Genomic DNA, 14,824 nt, shown 5'->3' with positions numbered 1-14,824 from the left:
AAGGTAATACTAATTGTATGGACCAGCCTTTCTCAACAATGCATTTTGATTTGATACAAAGAATTGCCCCCTTTTATTTAAGGAGGGATGAATGTTAAACCTTAAATATCTTTACAATCAATTTAATGTACGCTCCGATTTTCATTATTTAGTATCACAATCAAGATTATTGATTAATTTTAATACATTTTCTCTCTTTGTTCGAGTATTATTATATTACAAATTGTTGCATCGTAGTTGTTTAAGGGCATCATCTTCAAAGAAATAGAAAGACTTTTTGAGGAATATATATGCACTAAGGTTAGATAATCAATGACAACTCTTCACGTTTACTTCCTATAAATAGGAATTTTGATATTTTATAAGTTTATTATAGTACTCCTATATATGATTTTTGTTTTCTAAGCATAGTATGTATTGCATAAACAACCATAGTTTGAGCAGTAATGAATGAAGCACCCAAGGTATCCTCGTACGTCGTACCCCACGAGGCCACTATGCACCATTTTTTTATTAATTTTTTTTTTTTACTTGTGCAAGAGATAATGAGTATCGGGTAAAAATGTATCTCGATCATACTAATGTATAAAATTTACTACCGAGTACATATTTTTTAAATGTTATTCTAGTTCAATACTGTGGCCTTTGTTGTACTGTAATTATCTCATGGTTACAATTATATAAAGTGTGCAACATCGGCTTGTTTATGACGTCATCATCGAATTATTAAAAAAAGTAGTCATCATAAAATTTTGTTGATCATAGTTCGTTGCATGGCAAAAGCCTATACTTTTTTTTATTTATTTAATTTTTTTATTTTTATTTTTTTAGGAAAAAGCCTATACTGTCTTAGATGAAGGTAAAACTTGTAACTTAGGGATGGACAATACGATATTATTGGATCAATTGATGATTAAATAAACAATAAAAATTGTTTAAATTCTTCATAAACAATGAACATCATAATTAGGGCCGTTGGGACTTCTCAATCAAAGACTATGACTCTATTGTCTCAATGAGCTTCTTGACGAAGCATGTTGGGCCCAGAATTCCAAAACCAAGGTTAAAGATTTTCTATACAACATTAGGTGGTGAGGTCCTCTAAAAACCCTCGTACATAACAGAAGGGCTTTAGACCTTTAGTACGTACTAAATAGTGGCCTAGGTTAGGGTAGTGCCGTGGTGGTGATTATGAGAGGAGAAATATAATGTTAAAATATACAGTTTATCAAAATTAAAAGTGTAACGTCTTTTTTTAAAAAAAAAACTGTATTTGGTAATTGTAGTATATATGGGAAAAAACAAAATCAAGGGATGATTTTTTCTTAAATAATGGCAAACGCATACTGGATATTGTAATTTTTACAAATCTGACTTGTTGAAATCTTAATAGTCAAACAGGTCAAGTAAGTACTTTAGATTAAGGTTTCTAGCACGTCAGGTCGTTTCGATTTCAATTTGTAGAATGGATTGATGTAGGCCTTAATTTTTTACTACACAATAATGTATTAGGTAACTCATTAAAGAGTGGGGGAAGAGAAAGAGTACATAATACCATTATTGCATCTGAACATAGTGAAGGATAATATGTGAAACTTTTGGTCCGATATAAATAAAATAAAAGTATTTTGTTAGGAAACTTCCTATCCAGAAAAGGAAATCCACTCTGGTTAAAAAATCAACTTTTCATATGAAATACTTTGTATAAAATTATAAATTCAACAAATATTTACCAATACGTGAGTTACGGAGTACTAGTTTCACTTTAAAATAAGTGACGTAGTTTAACTCTTTGCATTATTTATACTCACTTCAAAATAAGTGACGTAGTTTAACTCTTTGCATTATTTATACAGTAACCTTTACTCAATCGATCTACTTTGTATCATCATTTTGTTATCAATTTATTAAAAATAATTATAAATATTGTTAAATATGTATTAATTAATATGCATAAGTTTCTTAATATCAAATTTTTTATATTAAGGGTAGAACATCGGAATGCCTTAAAGAAGATTAGAGCTATTTTCCCTTATTTTCAATGTAATAATTGTTGTTATTGCAGGAACTCTTGGGGCTAGCCCTTTTGTAACCGTTGTAAAAAGTAAAAAGGAAAAAAAAATTCAGACTTTTATTAATATTTAATTATATGATCAGATTAGTACATTAACGACTGTCAAGCATATCAATTTCAATTGTGTAATTTGTTCTACATTTCTACAACACATGTGTACTAGGAGTAATATGAGGTGAAATAATTAATGGTAAAGATTTGTACTAATACTACTAATGAGAATGTAATAGTGGAAGTGGAAAAATTACTAGTATAAAAAAAAACTAAATGCCACCTAGTTAGGTAGCATCAAAATCAAACTTGTTGTAGTTGATGTTGAGATTGGGGGAATGAAAACCTCCTTTACTCAAATTGCAAAAGCAAAGAGAGTAAGTCAAGGATGTTGCTCATTACCTGTATCTAATTCCTCGTAAGTGCTATGCTTGTCTTGTCAACGTACAAGAGATAAATTATAGGGAAATAGGGGACCATCAAGAAGGTATCAACCTAATACTTGTGTGGTGATAAAAAGATGAGATTTAATAGTTTAGATTGTTTTTCTTAATAGTGGATCCTTTATTAGATTAGGTTATAATAGATTGGTTTTCTTAATTTTAGTTCCTTCATTTGATTAAGTTATTTATGTCGTGCTCAAACCCATTAAGAATGATGAGCTCGATGCTTAAACAGGAGGAAGGAAAAGACGTGTAGAGTAAGTATATATATGTTGTTCACTTTACCTCATTTTCTTCTCGATTAAGGATCAACTCTCCATTTAGTTGATCGTGGAAGACTCATTTATGCCCTTATCAATGCCAAAACTTAAAATGTTGTCTTGTGTAGTCGTGTAGAGCTGTTTACTACTCATTGATCTATCACCCAGCTCTTGTACGAAAAAGGTTAAGTGTATGCATACGTATATCAATGTGATAGATTGAAAATAAAGGGATTTTTTTGTTCATGTTCTTACAATTCGCTACTCAACTTGAATTGTCAATTTGTTAATAACTCATTGATTAGATACTTTTCCAAGAAATCACTTTCAAGCAATAATAATAACTCATCGATCATGCATTTTTCAAACATTGACCGCTATTTTTCTCGATATATATATAAATGACACTTCTTTTCTGGGTAGCTATTTTACAATATCAATGTAATAACTTTTTATATTTATAAGAGACGTATGCTTTTTTTTTTATCATCTTAACCATGTATAGGCAGTAGAAAACACAACATGACACATATCATCAATGTGTTTGGCGTATTTCCTCTCCAAAAAAAAAGTGTTTGGCATATTAAAAGGGATTTATTGTATTGAAAGCTGATTATCTTGTTATGATAATAGAATTTACGTGATGAACAACCGAACAAGAAAGAGTTTTATTTAATTAAAATTCATAACCCTTGCTCGATTAGGATTATTAATTAAAGAGAAAGTACATTAATGCAAATGGAAAAATATTTGCCTTTGATCTAGACAATTCATCCATCGAAAAATATATTATAAAGATTATAACATATATTGCCACACCTATCCATCGAAAAATATATTATAAACATATTATTGTAGTCACAAATGTTGAGTTGAGTTTTAGTAGCGCAAATCCGAGGCGAAGTCTTTTGTTTTTCGTCTTTTTTTCGATTATAATCAATCCCATAATATAATTGTAAAAAAAAAAAAACCAAAATAAATTCGAACCGTTCGTTAAGTGGGGACAAAACTAAAAATCATACTGACACAAAAAAGAAAAAAAAAAAAAAAAAATCAATCACCGCTAAAAGGATCGTATTTGGCATTGTCTGGCGCAATTAGATTCGCTTATTTAAGCTTCAACAGGTACGACTACTATTTTTTGCAAAACTCATTTTGGATATCAAACTCATCCAATCATGTGTGCCCCTCTTCGTTGTCTGTTAACTTTATTTCATCTGTTATTATATTTTGTAACTCTTATAAAGGTAAAGTGTGAGAAATTACAAATTTGAGTAACCTTGTTTAAGGTTTTACCAAACCTATTATCATAAAAAATTGTAGATTGATAACAAGTAAATGAATTGAAGATAAATAACTAGAAACATGATGCCCAACATTTTTTTTAACACATGCAAGTATACCTTACTATAAAAGTTTTTGGTGTGAAGATGGAGGAGTATGAATTATTTAGTTGATTTTCCATGTTTAATTTTTTGGTATTAAAAAAAATAATGAATTGCTATACAAGTCATGTTCTCGGTTCAGTTTGCATAAAATAAAAAAAAAACTGAGATTAATTATTTAATTTGAGTTTTGGTTGACTATGGTTATTTTTTAGGGATTAACCACTATAGTCAATTACTCAATTATATACAAATTTTGTTACACATATTTGTTTGATATAAGTAGTTATATAGTACGTTGGTTGTTTTTTTTTTTTTTTTTTTTTTTTTCAAGTGTAATTCGATTCGTGACAGGTTTTAAACATCATCCCAACAATTGCGGTAAATCTCATTACATATTTTTTACTTATTTAAGATGTGTTAGTTTAAACATCATCCCATGCTTGCTTCAAACCCAAGCATGGAAAAATGAAAATCCTCAAAATAATTTCGAGTTACATGAGAATACCGTCAACTACAAGTACTTCATACGATGATACGATGTACTTCCTTCGTTTCTTTTTAGTTGACATGTTTCTTTAGTCACGTTTGTCAATACACAAATTCAACTATTAATATCTTTAATTACCGATTACCAAAAATTTAAAAAGTTGATATTTTGAAAATATACATCGTGGCGAATCTAAAAAGACCCCACATGACTATATTTTTCATCACATATAAATCACAAAACATGATAAAAAAAAAAAAAGTAATATATCATATGGTTAACAATTTAAAATGTCGTACCCAATATATAAGACCTTATATTGCTTTTTGCTTATATCATTTGCCATTAAAGACTTGAACTAAATTATCAAGCATTAAAATAAAAAAAATTAGGAATCATATAGTTGTGAGTTTGTGACCTTGGGGTGTAAGTGGACTTGATGGAGGTGTGACAGTTGGAACGGGTATAAGTAATTTGGGCCGACAATTTGATGTACAACTATCTAGAATTGGGCTGGATCCAGCTTCTTAAGCAAAAACATCTAGAACATGGGCCTGGCCTTCTATTTTTCCGTTAACAAGTTGGGCCGCCCAAGCTGCAAGCTATCGAATTAGCAAGTCAACCACACTCCTGCTGATCTAAATACGATTTACGAGCATGAAGTTCATGATTGCTATAATTTGCTATAGTAGGATCATAAAAGTTTTCAGAATTCAGACTGCTATAATTTGCTATAGTAAGATCACCGATTTGATTATTTTACTGTTCTCTTCTTTGAAAAGCCTTGAATATGGTTTCATCTCATGACCTCGATGTTATGTAATAAAGTACGTTATTATACGGACTACATGATGAATAATACTTAGTAACATAACGGAATAATATAGTTAGCTTTCAATTTATATATGTGTAATACACTAATTCTCTTTTCTAGATTCATGGATATCAAATTTATTGGATGAACCCTCTAAGGCTTGTTCCACTTTTGGAAGACCTTGAATCAATTAAAAAAACTTCTAAGACTTTTATTTGAGGCATAAATGTACCCAAAATTATGTTATATGCAATTAAAAAACATTGACCCCACCAATTGGTTGTTGGTGTAGTGGTGATCTCCTGCAACAAAAATTGGGAGGGGTTTGAAACATAACCACCCAGAACTGATCCTCGAATGCGAATTAGTCCAAAGGGTGAAACGGGTGGAACACAAAAAAAAACATTGCCCGCGGTCTCATTTTACTTGTCTAAATTTCTATTTTAGACAATTCCAAACTACTTGTCTTTTTTACAAGTCAATATTGTTATTGTTGATTATTTTTTTTCCCATGTGTCTTATAAACCTTAATCCATAGTCCACACCAAATCAAAATAAGAAATAATGGATTTTTTTTCTTTCTATTACCCTAAAAGGTGAATTGACAGTAAAAGTGTAAAACAATGCAAATTGCAACAATTAGAGTGGAATACGTTTACTTTGTTCTTAATTAGTTCAGAAGTATTAGTTCATAAGTATTCCTTTTTTATTGACTACATCAAGTTAGAGGAAGACAATATCGAATCATGCTATTTAATTTTTTCTCTTTTCAAGGACTGATAAGGTAAAATAGGATATATGGGGTAATAAATTGATTAAAAATAAAAAACCAAATATCAGTCTAAGATATGAGAGATAATGAAGATTTTCCTACCGTATTTTATCCCAAATTCCCAATACATTATTGACATTGTAATTTTAACACGTGAGGAATTTAATGTTATTTCGTCTAGAAATTCATTGAAAATTGACATTTTCCTACCAGGGAAAAAAAAAAGCCAAAACATGCACACCAAAAATGAAAATAAACCGAAGCATATACAAGTATACAAATGAAAACCGACATTTGCGCCTCAGCGTATTGCAACTATTTCCTCCTCATTCTACTTTTCCGTTTCTTCACCCGCCACCGCCCACCTTTTTTCTTATAAACGGTTGAAAATCAAACCTAAAATAATCACTAATTATTTTCCCTTTTTCTTCTTCCCCCAATATACAAATCAACATAACTGCAGAAAAATAAAATAAAATAAAAAAATACGCCATTTCTTTTATCTTTCTCTCTCCTCCATCCTTACATTCCCAGATACCAGTAGCAGCAGCAGATCCGCTTGTACTCTCTCCCTCCTCGGCCTTCAATTGTCCTTGGAGTAGATTCTAGAATCTTTTCATGGATTCCAAACTTATAATTGTTGCCGAACTTCCGAATTTTCTCTCTCCTCTTCGTCAGCTTCCTTGCTTACAGCTATGTCGCAGAATTCCTTGTGCTTCTAGAACTTTCCAGTTGTCGAATGATGGCAGTTTACGGTTTCGCCGCTGTTTTTCCGCCGCCGCTTCCGCCGCCTCTCATAGTAGTACCTTGACCAGTAATTCTACTCCGGTTTGTGTTTTTTCTCATCTTTTTGTTTAATTATTTTGATTTGATTGATTTTAGTTAATTGATTTGAATTTGTACTGTAATAGTTGAACCTGACGAAGCGGAATTTTGATTTTGTTAGATAATTTTAGGCATAGAATTACCAGGAATTGTGAATTTTGTGATGCAATTTATTATGTACCTTTTTAGGCGGTTGAGGATAAAATGATTTTGCCTAGAATTGTAAATTAGGGAAGGATTTTCCAGGAACTATTTGAGATTAGGTTGAGCAAAATTGATCTAACTCGAACTCATACTTAAACTTGAACTTATCTAGTGATTGAATGAACTGAGGCTGAGATGAATTATACTTTAGCAGATAGACATAAGACATAGACATTGCAGCTTGACAAGCTTCCGTGTTTTTTTTTTTTTTGATATATTGTGTATGTCCCTTTTCAAATGGCAGAGATTTACAAATAGATCAATGAAATTCCAGATACTACTTTCGTTTCATAATTCATATTATGTGCAACAAAGGGTATGACACGACTCCTAGGAAAAATTTGTTTGTAAGTGTTAAATGCCTAAATGGAGAGAGAAAGATAGAGATGCGGAGATGCATGTGATAAAGGATTAAGGAGGGAGCCCAGGTTATTACTCAATTTGAGTAACAAATATTGTTACTCAAATGGCAATCTTGCAAATATTGGTCTAGAAATTCGTGCATGGCAGTCCATAGCTGGCAGTCTTCTTCGTCTCTTTCTTCTTCTTCTTCTTCCTTCTTCACTTGTCTGCAAGAGTATAACAATGGTAGAATTCGCCCAACACCACAACATAGATCGTCCTCAACATTACTAACACCGCAACAAACTCCGACCCCAACACACCACTTCCGGCGGCTTCGCTGCCGAATTTAACGAAAAACCCTAAGAAAAATGGAGGAAAGAATGACATGGTTAACCCCAAAGGGTATGATTGAAACTAATTGCAGAGTTCAATTCTCCATTGAAGCCTCTTTATTTTTCCATTGAAGACTTTGAAGATCTGTTGATTTTTCTCCCTTTAAGCCCATTTTTTCTTTACTTTTACCCAATCTTGACAATTTTTTCCCGACTTTACACAGCAAAATGACCAGCATGCCCTTTGTGAGTAACTTTGGTGGTTACTCAAAATGAGTAACTTGGGTTTTCTCGTGATAAAGAGAGAGATAGTGAGAAATGATAATTTAAAAAGAAAAGAAAACATTTGTTGCATGTATCGTGTCACATTCATTTTTAGTAAATGTTGATCATAATATGAAACGGAGGTAGTATATAACATTCGGGCTAATTTTGGTGAACTGTGGTGGTGTGATAGGGGTGTACTATATGTGCGAAAAAGGGAAATAGGGATAATTTAAGAATTGAGAAGAGAACAATAGAGAAAATAAGTCGGAGAAAATGGAGGAGAGGGTGGGAAAATGGTCAATTCTCTCCATACTAGTATCACAAGGAAGTTAGAAAAAATACTTTGAAGTGATTGCAAGATGTTTGTGACAAAAGCAAAACGAAAGGGTTAATTAATAAGCCAATAGTAGCATGCCCTTGAAGGATCAAGGGGAGTGTATGTTAGGGGATGGCACAACTTTAAAGTTTGCTTGGAGAATTGATGTGATGCTCTTCTAGGCTTTTGATGAAATTATATAGTTATTCGTACACCAACCTACCCATACAAGTGCAAGGAGGCTCTTCTAACCTTACCCCTATAAATGTGTTGAGGTTGATAGTATTGGATCCTTTACTTGACTTGCAATTGATTGACATACCAAGATTAAACTCAACTTAATCTCGTAAAGGACTCACCAAATGAGTTCAGCTTTGTTTAAACACATTGACACCTCTAATTTATTTGGTTGATTCGGGGTGAAAGAGAGGAAGGTAAAAACAGGCAGGGTAACTATTTTGGAGTTTTACAAGTGTGACACTGTGACAGAAAATGTTATTGTACCTGGCTACAAATAGGAGAGGGTTACACTTGTATCAATGAAAAAGCCTTTACTTCCTGTATTATATTGCTGTGTAAGTTATTGTTGGCATTTACTATCAAGATTTGAAGCTGGGGCTTTGAGGAAGGTTTGGTTGAGTTGTTGTTCCCAGGGCTGTAAGGTTATGAATTCTAGTGATGCTCTGTTTTCGGAACTTAGAATCTGTTATGAGTCTATGACAACTTGGGAATGCTTCTACAGTTTTTTATTAGCATTGAAGTGAAAGAACTTATTTACGAACTTTTGGTTCTGCTAAAATGTGGTTTAGAGGATAGTTAGGTATTGATGCCAATTTCGGCAATTTGAAGAGATTATTGCCTTTGTTTAAGCTACAATATGGATGGCCATGAAAGATAGTAACTTTGCTAGTGTTAACTAGCTTGGGGTACTATGTGCATGATTATACCTAATATTCTTTCTTTTGCTAGTCACAGGATCCACTTAAGGTGTTGCTCTTTTAGCTTAACCATATTTCTAAGAAAAAGGAAAGAAGATTAAACTCTAGTAGTCAGCATTTGTCATAAAAACTTGGTGTTAGCAAATGAGGCTGAGTTTTTCTAGAATTTTAATGGAAGTAGATAATTCTAGGGTCTTTTGTTGACTTTGCCAAATATCTTTGTTTGCTAAATACACCTAGCTCAATTTCTTTTTACCCATATAAACTGGATGAGGTCCTAATTGATCCACATGTTCATACCAATTTTTATGTTGTTTAGTTTATTTACCCCTGTATTTCTATGATGCTCTTCAGCTTTTAAGTAAATGTGGTCTCTGCTATTTGCTTGATTCTGTTGACCAATCATCTTTGCAAAGATTTTCGTCATCATTAGTAGCTCGTATTGAAATTTATCTCTTTAGTTTTTTTTACCTAGCCAACCTAGGTGTGTGGGTGGCCTTGTATAGATATAGTTTCTGTAAATGTTTAACAAAATATCTATTACTGATACACATAACTTAAAAAGAGAAATTGAATTTATTTTGCAGTCTAGAAATGGAGTATATACCGTTGGTGATTTTATGACAAAGAAGGAGGATTTAGTTATTGTTAAACCTTCAACAACAGTAGATGAAGGTGGGTTTGGAGTAAATGGTTCTTAAATATGCTTATAGTCTTTTAATGCTGTTCTGTAATACGTTTTCTTTGTGTATCACAGCTTTGGAAACTCTTGTGGAGTACAGAATTACTGGGTTTCCCGTGATTAATGATGACTGGGAGCTGGTAGAAATCTTATTTCTTAATTTCTTATAAATGATATTCTGAACCTATTGTCTTTGTGCTTATCTTCTTTTACTTGTCACTTGCCTTGTATATTGTGATGGGAAAAGGTGTCTTTGCGTAGATTTTTTTTGTTTTCCTGATTTTACAATTATCTGGTGTGTCGTGCTTGCAACTTGACGTTTTAGACACATGCAATACAATGACACGGGATATGAAAGTGTTAAAAAAAATTAGGCTCTCATGTACTTTAATGGCCTTCACATAGTTCTACTTATCATCTGTTAATAAGTTCAATATGTTTAGACAAGCTCTAATTGGGGTTAATAAGTGCTACCCAAGTTCAATTACTAAGATAAATTCTAAAAAGTGAAAATCAGGTGAATGGAACATATCCTATAGGAAGTCTTCGAGGCAAAAGAGTGAAAGTGGGAATCGGCATAGGGCGCTGTAAAGGCCAAATTGTAATTAAGGTTGGACTTGTAGTTTTAGCAATGATGTGTGGTAATTATTGTCTTTGATAATGTGCACTGGGGTTGCAAGACAGAAGTCATGCTTGAGATGGAGTAGGATTTAACCATTTCTTCCCTGTTATATTGTATGCCCTCGTTTTGTGTACTTGCATCCTTGTTGTCCCTTTTTGTTTCAAGCTTTGTTGTTTATGTTTGTTTTTCTTTCCTTCCATTCTTATTGATCTATTCATCTATCAACTTAATTTGCTTTGCCTCTTGTTTAAGTTTCAATGTGTTTATCTGGAACATGTATCATTATTCATTGCTGCTAATCAATTTTTCTAATAGGTGGTTTGCTTATCCACATGTAATGTGGAACGTCTAGCTTAATGATTAATCGTCATTTTTGGACTGTTAAGTCATACCATGAATTTTGCATTTCATCTGCATATATGATGGATAGTGTTAGATATGATTCATAATCTTTTGGATTGATGGTGATTGATAATTCAAATCAATGAATTGCACTTTAGAATTCACACATATTCTGGTACCTCTTCTTGCTTTATCTTCTGATGCATGTAACTGGTACCATCTTCTGATGCATGTAACTGGTACCATATATCATTGCTATGATGACGTTCCAGCATGCTCTGAAGAGGTCACATATAATGCTACTTCCTCCTTTCCTCAAAATTTGATGCCATGGTTGTTAGCACAGTTATCTAGCATTTTTAAATGTGGAAAATATTAAGAAATGGTTAAAAATGTCAACTAAATGGTTTGAGAGAAAACTTTCTTATTAGATTTGCTCCTGAATCTGTCTTCTCTTGTCTGCAGGTTGGTGTTGTTTCAGATTATGATCTGCTGGCTTTGGATTCCATATCAGGTGAGATTATATGAGGGCACAGAAATATATAGTTATTAGATTAGTTCATTGGAAAGGTTGTTCTTTGTCATTATTTTGTTAGAGAAGTTTTTGGTGAAAAAATAAAAATAAAAATTCTCTAACAGGATAATGACAAAGAACATCCTTTCCAATGAACTAATCTAATAACTAATCAATTTAACTAGAAGAAGTTGAATCAACATTTCTGGTTGGTCTTCACCAAAAAAAAATAATTTTCTGGTTGATCATTTGTGTTTTTTTCCCTTTGGATTTAAGCTGTCTTTATTGTATATTCTGCTAGTTAAATTGATGTAACAATCATGTCAGGATACGTCTCTGATCTAGAAAATGTTGTGTAAATATAAATAATTGAAGTTTTTATTTTAAATCTACCGATCACATTTTACATTTTTGCTACATTTTTTTGGGGGGGGGGGGGGGGTTAAGAAATGTACGACACTAGTAATAAAAATTCTAACGATGGTGCTTTGTTTAGGTACTGGAGTGGCAGAAACAAGCATGTTTCCTGAGGTTGACAGTACTTGGAAAGTATGTGTAGATGCTCTTTGAAGCTATTCGTTAGCTTTTATGTCAATTTTTATCCTTCTATTCACGTGTTGATCCTCATTGTCATCGTAGGTATTCAATGAGCTCCAGAGCTTACTCAGTAAAACAAATGGTAAATTGGTGTCTGATGTGATGACGCAAGTCCCTGTTGCTGTTCGTGAGACCACAAATCTTGAGGATGCGGCAAGGTTCTGTCTTAATTTTATGACTCCGTCTATGCTATGCTGATTCAATAAACATTGTTTAGTTCCAAATTTAACATGACGTCAGTTGGCCAATATATTGAATCATTGTAATTTATCAAAATGACAGATTACTGCTGGAGACAAGATATCGACGGCTTCCTGTTGTAGATGCTGATGGAAAGCTGGTAAGAATATAAGATTATTATCCTCTATGAAGCAGTAATTTAAAAGTAATTGAATGCTTAGAGTTTGGCATTTCCACATTTGCATTTTGTGTGTGTGTCTACGTTTTGACAATTAACTTGACAGTGCTTCCCTGGCAAAATCTCACTGAGAAACAGACTTGACTTCACCAACATTTTTTTTTTTTTTTTTTTTGTCAACCGTCTCAATGATATTATGCTGCTTCTGTTTTAATTAACATTTAGGACAGGTGGACAGGCCAACTGTCCCATGGATGTTTAACATGTTCTGCTGGTTCTACAGAGATTAGAAATTCAACTATGTATTGACTTTATTATGAAAATTGGTATTCAACTTGCTGACAGTTTTTAGACTTTGTTTAAGAATCATTTGTTGGCCTTATTATGGCTGAATAAATCCTATCCAACTTAAAGTCATATACCAAACATTAGATTGGATGTTTGATCACAGGAAAAAGTACAAATCTTAATAAAAAAAATCGTGAAAAGGCCAATTATTGAACAAAAGCCTTATTACTTGCCTATGTTTTCATATTTGAGGTTCAGTCTTCACTATTCCTTGTGCTTTTAGGTGGGAATCATCACAAGAGGAAATGTTGTAAGAGCGGCTCTGCAAATTAAACGTGAAAGCGAGAAGAAAGGTCAATGATTAGGAGAGACAAATGTAATATGATTGCCAGATTATCCTGATTGGTTGGTGCTGTAGTATTTACACGAGATGGGCATGTCTCTCTGCCTTTTGTAGTATTATTTTTTGTTTTTGCATATTTTTGTTTTATATAATTTTTTGTCAGCTAGTTATAATATATAAATATGTAGTTACAATTCAATATATTCACTCGAATTGGAGGTTTGGTACGATCCTGATTTTATTGATTTACTTCTACTTGTATATCCTATTAATTTAATGTTCTGTATCATTTCTAGATATGCTGTTTCCACTAGCTGCATTTTCGTGAACTTGGAGTTTCTTTTGGTTTCCCTGATTAGTCCAAAATTTTAGGAGTTTTATGTACGCGACTCCTTCCCCCCCCCCCCCCTTTCTCCTCTTTTTTTTCCTAGCTGGATGTAAAGTCTACTCAGGTGTACGACTAGACCTCAGTAAGATATGCTTAGTGTGTCGTTTCGACCGTGCTGCTTTTGTTCGAGTCCATTTTTCTTTGAGCTTCAGAAGTAACTGAAGAATGTGTTTCTGATGTCCTATTCTTGATACACCTACAAGTTTCCTTATCCTTTCTGATATACATAGTAGTGGTAATTTTGTAGACCTCTTTTTTGGTTCAAATTATACAGTAGCTCCTGTTCACAATATTTGGTCTACTTGGCGTTTCAAGTAGAGTAAGATAATTTCTAGTAGATTTAGAGATCAAGTGTGTAGGGAGAAAATAGTTATCAGCTTGGAAGCAATCACTAAATATGGAGGAACGCCTGTTACTCTGTTCTATACAATAAAAATCATATAACAGTGCATCAACATTAGAACAATGTTCGGAAAGTTGAAGACTATGAAGTCGATTTAATCTAGTTTTCCCTAGGTACGCGAAAGTTCTTGCGAGAAGAAAAATTCTTCATCTACCTGGCCAATAGATTACCACTAGAAATCGACATTAATAACTTGAAACCATTAAATATCAAATCACTGAGGGTAGATTCAAGCATTTTCCTGTTAGATGTTCACTTCTGCTACAACAAATCGAAGATCTAAGAGAGCCTATCAGAGGGGCATTTTTTGCATTATTTGTGATTGTGATATGTTACTATTTATAAGTATGACAATCATAAAGTAGAAGTTACTCAGAGTACGATTCTTAAGGCATGGTTGCTTTCAGTGCCAAGATTTTTGTTATGTGGTGTAGGGTAATACTGTATTACGGTGACCCAAGCTTGGCTCACGAGTCACACTCTTTCTCACTAATTTAAAGAATGTCCTATAAACACAAATTGGACCACTCCATCATGTCTACATTTTCACCTTTTCTTCAACTTATGGCCTGAATTAACACCCAAAAATTTTTCTTGCTAAATTTAATCCCAAAATAAGATAAAAAAAGACGATCTCTGTTTTTTCCATAAAGATCCCTAGAACATAAAAGTATTTTCTTTCTTTCATTTAATTCAAAGTGTGTCATTCTTTTGGCAGTTGAAGCATTAAAATAAGAACACTGATTTTGTGAATGAATAAATAAATAAATAAGACATAGGTAAGCGGTAGGCCTTTTTTTCCAGACGGTAGGCCCTAATACAAAATAAACA

At 32.7% G+C, this 14,824-nt stretch overlaps 1 protein-coding gene across 1 annotated transcript; it reads left to right on the top strand.

The window, feature by feature from the left end:
- Nucleotides 1-6,392: 6,392 nt before the first annotated feature.
- Nucleotides 6,393-13,474, top strand: LOC110717553 (CBS domain-containing protein CBSX1, chloroplastic-like). Its single transcript, XM_021896286.1, has 8 exons — nucleotides 6,393-7,057; nucleotides 10,044-10,131; nucleotides 10,214-10,278; nucleotides 11,568-11,616; nucleotides 12,113-12,165; nucleotides 12,256-12,371; nucleotides 12,496-12,553; nucleotides 13,143-13,474. Exons 1-8 carry the CDS (start codon nucleotides 6,848-6,850, stop codon nucleotides 13,218-13,220), a joined length of 717 nt encoding a protein of 238 aa, XP_021751978.1. The 5' UTR covers nucleotides 6,393-6,847; the 3' UTR covers nucleotides 13,221-13,474.
- Nucleotides 13,475-14,824: the final 1,350 nt, after the last annotated feature.

Source organism: Chenopodium quinoa, unplaced genomic scaffold, assembly GCF_001683475.1.
Source record: "Chenopodium quinoa cultivar QQ74 unplaced genomic scaffold, ASM168347v1, whole genome shotgun sequence".
Classification (NCBI taxonomy): Eukaryota; Viridiplantae; Streptophyta; class Magnoliopsida; order Caryophyllales; family Amaranthaceae; genus Chenopodium; species Chenopodium quinoa.
This window is presented reverse-complemented; position numbering and strand designations above follow the sequence as displayed.

Bases quoted from the DNA above. Each gene is read 5' to 3' on its own strand.
- LOC110717553 (XM_021896286.1), top strand. From the start codon at position 6,848: ATGGATTCCAAACTTATAATTGTTGCCGAACTTCCGAATTTTCTCTCT. The intron at 10,132-10,213 runs GTGGGTTTGGAG...TGTGTATCACAG, and splicing joins TTCAACAACAGTAGATGAAG to CTTTGGAAACTCTTGTGGAG. The intron at 12,554-13,142 runs GTAAGAATATAA...TTGTGCTTTTAG, and splicing joins TAGATGCTGATGGAAAGCTG to GTGGGAATCATCACAAGAGG.